Source organism: Telopea speciosissima, chromosome 6 (genome assembly GCF_018873765.1).
Source record: "Telopea speciosissima isolate NSW1024214 ecotype Mountain lineage chromosome 6, Tspe_v1, whole genome shotgun sequence".
Taxonomy (NCBI): domain Eukaryota; kingdom Viridiplantae; phylum Streptophyta; class Magnoliopsida; order Proteales; family Proteaceae; genus Telopea; species Telopea speciosissima.
The window spans coordinates 28,895,296-28,903,189 of NC_057921.1; the positions used below are offsets into that span (position 1 = coordinate 28,895,296).

General features: G+C 39.1%; 1 protein-coding gene across 1 annotated transcript; it reads left to right on the forward strand.

Moving 5' to 3' along the window:
* The first annotated feature begins 4,437 nt into the window (after window positions 1-4,437).
* LOC122665595 lies at window positions 4,438-7,567 on the forward strand. The gene is made up of 3 exons (XM_043861749.1): window positions 4,438-4,788; window positions 7,041-7,172; window positions 7,283-7,567. Exons 1-3 carry the CDS (start codon window positions 4,438-4,440, stop codon window positions 7,565-7,567), a joined length of 768 nt encoding a protein of 255 aa, XP_043717684.1.
* Window positions 7,568-7,894: the final 327 nt, after the last annotated feature.

Here is a 7,894-nt window from a genome sequence, read left to right on the forward strand (position 1 = left end):
AAGGACAACCACCGTCGTGTTCTTCAAACACAGCCTCCGGCTCCTTGGTACCAATAGTGTCATAATCCAAAGTTTGGACCTCAAGACCAGCAAGGTATCCATCATCTACATCATAATGTAAAAGAATATGCACAAGGGGGGCTAGCTCCACTGAGCCAGTGAGGGAATGGGGATGCACATACACACAAAATACAAGTAGCCCATGGTGCATGCAATTATTAATCTTTTTCCACCTATCATACAATTCTAACTCAACTGGTAAATGCTACTATAATAACTCGGGAGACACTGTGGATCACTTAATTTATCACCATAGTGTAAACCTCAGTTATTACCATGGGGCCCGTACTGGCTGTAGCCTCAAACCACCCAGAGGCAAACCCCGATAGTCAATGGACATCCTAGACCTGGCATTTCCCACATTCCACTAGCAGCAGGATGCCTGACCACCCAACACCTAAACCCCTATTGGTAAAGGTCGTAGCGTAGGGAACGGATCCTAATTACAATTATACTACATGAACCCTATCATTTCGAGAGGTATTTCGAGTGAATCAACGTCCCATTCCATCTAGCACTCAGGTACTAGTACAACATGACGCATACATATCAATATGTCAGGCAATAATATTTCTAACATCATTGGGGCTCCGATGCCAGTACATCCTGGCACCGTAACCCGATATCGTTAAAGAACCTAAATCACATCAATTCTCATAGTAACTCATCAATAAAAGTATTATATATGCAAGTATGCAACATGATTGATAATAATGCAATTCAATATATAGATGCATTGAAGTACAACTTAGATAAATATATTCAAGCCCAAGAATCAACCCAAACCCACTCACCGATGGATCATTTTAGAACTTATATTCACGTATCGATCCCCATTTATATCACCCTCCCGTATGTGTAGGAATGCCTAGGGAAGTGTGTAAGAATGTTAGAAGAGGTAGGAAAGGTCCTCACAAGGAAGCCATACAGGTAATATAGGCTATAGGCCTTGACAGCATCATCGGATGCAAGCACGGATGCAAATAGGGTCTTGTATCCAGCCTTGCCTCCAGTCCTTTGTTTGGTGCAAGATTCAAGGAAATCCTTGGATCCGGCCTTGCCTTCGATCCTTTGTTCTATGCAGGATCCATATGATGTAAGCACGGATGCACACATAGCCTTGGATCCAGCATTGCATCTGATGCAGGCTAGACATGAAATTTTAAGGTTTTGTTGTACCCATCTTGTTCCACTTTGATTTTTAAGCTTCAAGGCTTAAGGAGGGGGTGTCCTAGGGTCCATTAAGTTCTTAGAAATATAAATCATTCAAAGGTTGAGAGATTCCTTAGGTTTAACTTCAAGAATCCAAAAGTTAGGGTTTCTCTTGGGTGTTTGAAACCCTAAGGTAAAAGGGGTTTTAAGTAGGTGCTTTGATGGATGATACTAAAGGACACATCATTTATGAGGTCTCATAGTGAACTAGGACCATGCCTTGGGTTTCAAGTGAAACCCTAGGTCCAAACCCAACCATTACTACCCCAAAACCCAAAGAGATCCAGGGGAGGAAAGAGAATTGGTTGGTAGGAGTCTTACCTAGTTAAGAAGGTAGAAACTTCCATCAATGAGCTCCAAGAGTTGTTCCTTTGTGGGGCTAAGCTCTACCACCAACCTCTGTAAAACCCTAAAGTTTACCCAAGGGTATTTTTATCTTTTCACCTATTTCAGGATTAGGGCGAGTTGGAGTGTGAGAAGTTTAGACCGGTTGGGGGTTGCACTTACATAAGCTTGGTAAGTAGTAACCCTAGTGTGCCTCTTTATTTTGAAATATATTATTATTTTGCCTAATATGTAATTAGGGCTAATTAGGATAAATATTTGATTTTGTATGTTTATGGAATAACTAGTAATCTAACCTTACAGGTTGAAATTTAATTCAAATTGATAGAGGTCTAAGGTTCCATTCTTGAGAAGTTGGTTAAATATTTATTTTATAATTTTTTTGGGCTTTAAAAAGGGGGCTTCCGTGATTCTAGCTTGGGAGTTTTGTTTTTTAAATTATAAAGAGAGAAACGTGGGAGAGAGGTTTCCTTGCTTGTGCATGGATAAGCATCCCCCCCCCCCAAAAGAGAGAGAAGGGGTAATTTGTATAAATCTAGGATTCTGTTTCACTATTGAATAAAATATTAAAAAAAATAGGTAGTAGACCTTCTTAGCTCAAATTAGAAAATAGGAATTACTATAATTAGGGATTCTTATTTTGGAATACTTCTTTATTAAAAGAACTAATTAATTAAAAGATTCCAGTCTCTTCTATCCTATTGGTTAGGTTGACACCGTAATAAAATTTTAAGGATAATTGCACTAAATAGGATTATTCTTATAGATAAAATCTAATTTAACTTAAATAGCAGCTTGGTGGTTGAGTGATGTGGTGATAGGATTGGGAGTGTTTAAGACCTTTGGATTAGAATTTCATAGGCTAGAAGCAAGGGAAAGAGAGAGAGTCCAAGTTGGAAGAAAATAAGTCATTGTGGCTGCACTAGAAGGAAGCCACGATTCTACTCATTCTCTTATTCCCTCATTCCTTCATTCAAAAAAATAAATCGTTCACGGGGAGAGAAGGGCTGGAAAATTCAAAGCAGGGAGGAAGAGAAAGAAAAGGAGAAAAAAAAGAAGAGAAAGAGAAAGAAGAAGGAGAAGGAGGGAGCTTTTACCTAGAGTTGTGGCAATCTTCTTCAAGCATTCTAAGTCGGAGAAGTTCTCGTTTGGCACCATTAAAGTACCTAGCAAGCTTGGGATTCAACAACTTTTGGTATTTTTGTCTAATTAGATTTTTTTCAAACAGGTGAGTACCGTACATGATTTTATTTGATATGTTTATATATGTCAAAGCAGAATTTTATTTTTGTGTCTCTTGTTTAGTTAATTATTTCATGCTCATATCATATTTTTATATTGCTTAATTGATGCATGCACTTGAGTGTTTGAGAAGAGTATTTTATTCTTCACTATTTAACTTAAGATAGGTGCTACTGAAATTTTACTTTAAAACTATGCATGCTTAAGATAAAATTTATACATATTGTGATGGTATGACGAAGTGCTTTGAATGATGCTTCCTAATGGATAAATTCATGCATTTTGCTGTGCATAAAAATTCTATTTTGTTATTTTGAATTAAAACTTGTAGTTACATTCCAAGAGAACTGGAGAAGTTGCTTAACGTTTGATTGAAGATTATTGTTTGATCTTCACGATGATGAGTGCATGTTTTGGATACTTATTGGTGCTTTAAAAATTCTATTTTCACATATTTATTTCATGCTTTAGAAATTCTATTTTCACATATTTATTTCATTCTTTTAAAATTCTGTTTTCATATGTGTAAATTGTTTTACTGTTAGTACATCATAGGGTGGAGTGAAGGTGTAGCTAGCCTTTATTCCAAAAATTGTTTGTATGTTATAGATATTTTTATTGATTTGTTTTGCCTTACTTGCATGGGCTTATGTGTGGGGACAAGGTAAGACGACTTTCCTTGTTGGAACATTGTGCTTCGATACCATAGCATTCGAGTTTGAGAAGCATACTGATAAAACCTTTGTGGGCATTGCGGAGCTATTGTTATTATAGGTCATTGATAATGTTAATCATTTCTGCTTGACTAAGTGGGACGATAGAATGATGTAGTTCATGGCTGTTGCATGTGCTACTATCACAAGGGCCATGATTAGTGCATGATTACGATCGCTCTACTAGTTGATTTTACATGAGAGATAATTATTTTCTTCTACCTTTACTTTCAGCATTTATTTATTTACTGTCTTTGTTGTTGTTTTGATGAGCATTACCATCTTGGCTTATCTGTTTAATGATACGGTATGATCATGGTGAAGTACGTTTTCCAGAAAGCATACTAGATATCTTACATTATATGTATGTCTTTTGGACTTGTTTGCATGATTATTTTTTACACCTGTGGAATCATGTATTATATTTGCTAAGCTTTTTCCAAAGCTTACCCTCACCACATTTCAAATCTAATGGAGTTTGGAGATGACTATGCATATGGGGGCGTTGAGGACTTTACTCATGATGAGGAGGATGAACCTTTATATTAGCTATCTTTGGCTTTAAACTTTGGATTAAGACTTTTATATTTTAAGACGTAAGTTATTTTTTAAGTTTTATGTAATTTGGATTTAGACTTTTAATTATGGTTTGAGGTTTCAAGGATGTAAGTTTTCATTTCAACAACTTTTAAACATATAATATTAATGGAACATATTTAGTTTAATCATTTTACATTAATGTATATGTCTTTGGTTCTGCTTCAGTTCACAACCTTTAACTTGAGACCCTGTGGACCGTAAATGTCCCTAAACCGCTAGGGTGGTTTCGGGGGCGTTACAAAGTGGTACCAAAGCTGAAAAATGGATGCAATTCCACATATCTGAAGATGGCATTGTTATGATTGGGAAATGTCTGTGTGTTCTAAAGGATACAGAGTTGAGAAAGCTAATTCTGCAAGAAGCTCATTGTTCTTATTCCATTCATCCAGGAGGCACCAAGATGTACTGTGACCTGAAGGAGTTTTACTGGTGGATTAATATGAAGAAGGACATTGCAGAGTTTGTGGCCAAGTGTTTGACGTGTCAACAATTAAAAGCAGAGCATCAGCGACCATCAAGACTTCTATATCCTTTGGAAATTCTACAATGGAAGTGGGATTATATCACCATGGACTTTGTTACAGCATTGCCTAAGACACCTAAAGGCCATGACTCGGTTTGGGTTGTTTGTTACATGCATGCATGGATATCGTATGCACCATGGAACACATATTGTGCATTATCATTACATGGGATGCATGTGAGGACTATCAACATGGATAAGTTAGTTATTATTATTATTATTATCATTATCGTTATCGTAGGAGTATCATAGTTATAGGGAGTAGTTATGTAAGTGATGGGAACGTATGTTGCTTAAGTAGTGGGATGTGTTAGGTCTCTTATTAGTAGGGGAGGGAGTAGTTATACATGTATTCCTTTAAAAGTCCTATTGTTAATGAAAAGCGTAGGGAGATTATTACTAATCTACTTGTGTAGAAGAGGCAGGTTTCCTCGATAGAGCTCAATTCCTAAACTATCTCTCACACTCTCTCTGTCTTTCTCTTGTACACCTCACCCTTCTACTATCTCTTGCACGATAGGTAAGAAGAAGGGAACCATGTACATACCAGATTGGTATCAAAGCAAGGGAATGGACGATAGGGTCGACCATCTTGAGGATGACGTTAACTCCCTCAATGAAGGATAGAAGCAAGTCCTATCCAGACTTGACGGGCAACAGCAAACCTTCACCAAGTTATCCGAACTTTTAGAGAAAATGAGTTCGGCTGGACTTAACACGACCGCCCCTGAGTTGGAAGGGACTTCGAGATCGGCCAATCAATTTCTTGGTTTGGCTCGTTCTTCCCCTTTGAATTATGCCCAATGTGCTTTGTCTCAACAATTGTTCGTACCCAAGCTAGTAAAATTGGATTTTCCCTACTACAATGGCGAGGAGGATACAACAAGCTAGACATGCAGGGTAGAACAGTTCTTCCAGTTTCATCAAACTCCCGAAGAAGAAAAGGTGGCTTTGGCATCTTTTCATCTCGAAGGAGATGCCCAATTGTGGTACCAGCTGTACCAGCAAGATGAGGACAATGTGATGTGGCAAGGATTTTGCGAAGGAATCCATGCTCGGTTTGGCCCTACACCGTTTCAAGATTTCGTTGTCGAGTTGGCGAAGCTTCAACAAATGGGGTCGATTCGAGAGTAACAATCGAAGTTTGAGAAGATACTAGCCAAGATCCTTATTGCCCAGTCGACAGGTGAGCTACTTCATCAGCGGTTTGAAGGGCGACATCAAGGCAGATGTTCTTGCCAGCCGCCCCACTAACTTATCTTCTACCATCGGGTTAGCCCAACTATATGAGGCTAGGAACATCTCCCAAACCGTTGCATCTCCCACCTTTGAGACAAAAGGGACAACTCCAACTACCAATGAACCAATTGGCAGAAGCACTTCCATACCCATTCGAAGGATGACACCTACCGAAATGCAAGAACGGAGGGCAAAGGGGCTTTGCTTCAACTGCAATGAAAGATATGTTCCCGGCCATCGTTGTAAAAAGATTTTCCTACTCGAAGGTTATTATGAAGAAGAAAAGATTGATCTTGAGGACAAGATCAATTTTTAAGAGCGGAGGAACGTTACATGCATGCATGGATATCGTATGCACCATAGACCGCATATTATGCATTATCATGACATGGGATGCATGTGAGGACTATCAACGTGGATAAGTTAGTTAGTTAGTTATTATTATCATTATCGTTGGAGTATCATAGTTATAGGGAGTAGTTATGTAAGTGATGGGAACGTGTGTTGCATAAGTAGTGGGATGTGTTAGGTCTCTTATTAGTAGGGGAGGGAGTAGTTATACATGTATTCCTTTAAAAGTCCTATTGTTAATGAAAAACATAGGAAGGTTATTACTAATCTACTTGTGTAGAAGAGGCAGGGTTTCCTTGATAGAACCCTACTCCTAAACTATCTCCCACATTCTCTCTCTTTCTCTTGTACACCTCACTCTTCTACTATCTCTTGCACGATAGGTAAGAAGAAGGGAACTGCGTACATACCATTGTTGTAGACCGTTTTACCAAGTCACAATTCATCGGCTATTCCATGAGGCATAATGTGGAGAGGATGGCTCAACTCTACATTGATGAAGTCGTCAGATTGCACGGTGTGCCAGTGTCCATAATATCGAACAGGGACCCTAGATTTACATCTAGATTCTAGAAGAGTGTGCATTAATGTGTAGGGACCAAATTGAAGTTCAGTATAGCTTTTCACCCACAGACCGACGGGCAATCAGAGAAGACTATTCAAATTCTTGAAGATATGCTTCGGGCTTGTGCATTGGACATGAAGGTCGGTTGGGAGCGACGTTTGCCTTTGGTTAAATTTGTCTACAATAACAGTTTCTAGCGACCATAGGGATGGCTCCATTTAAGGCTTTCTATGGACGGAAGCTCCGAACTCCCCTATTCTGGGAAGAGGTTGGTGAGAGAGAACTGATGGAACCTAAACTTCTACAGGAAGCTCAAGAGAAGGTATACCTCATTCAAATGCGGATGAAACGGCCTAAGATAGGCAAAAGAGTTATGTTGACGCCCAGAGGAAGGATCTACAGGTCTTAGCTGGTGACAGTGTTTTCCTGAAGATTGCACCCATGAGAGGCATCGTTAGATTTGGCAAGACAAGCAAGCTTAGTCCGAGATTCATTGGTCCATTTGAAATACTACAGAGGATTGGACCTGAGGCTTATCGATTAGCACCACCACCAGCCTTAGTGGGAGTCCACGAGGTATTTTATGTTTCTTTGCTCGGGCGATACGTGGAAAACCCATCTCATGTTGTGAGCTACAAACCGTTGCAGCTGAGAGCAGACTTAACCTATGAGGAGACTCCTAGCAGATTCTTCAAAACCATACCATCTCGTATGTAAAGGTCCTTTGGAACAACCACGAATTCCAAGAGGTCTCATGGGAAAAAGAAGATGAGATGCGGATGGCTTATCCTCAATTGTTTCATGATCTAGCCACTACAAAAAAGTGCTCAAAAACCACACTTGTACAGAGGTCTTTAGCCGCGGTTGCCGAGAACTGCGGCGAAAGATACTATTTAGCCACAATTTTCAACAAACACGGTAAAATGTACTTTGGGGTTGCAAATATGCTGCGGTTTTATATAACCGTGGTCATAAATCATTTTTTAACTGCAGTTGTTAGGAACAGTGGTAATATACCAATATTTAGCCACGGTTTTTAAGAAC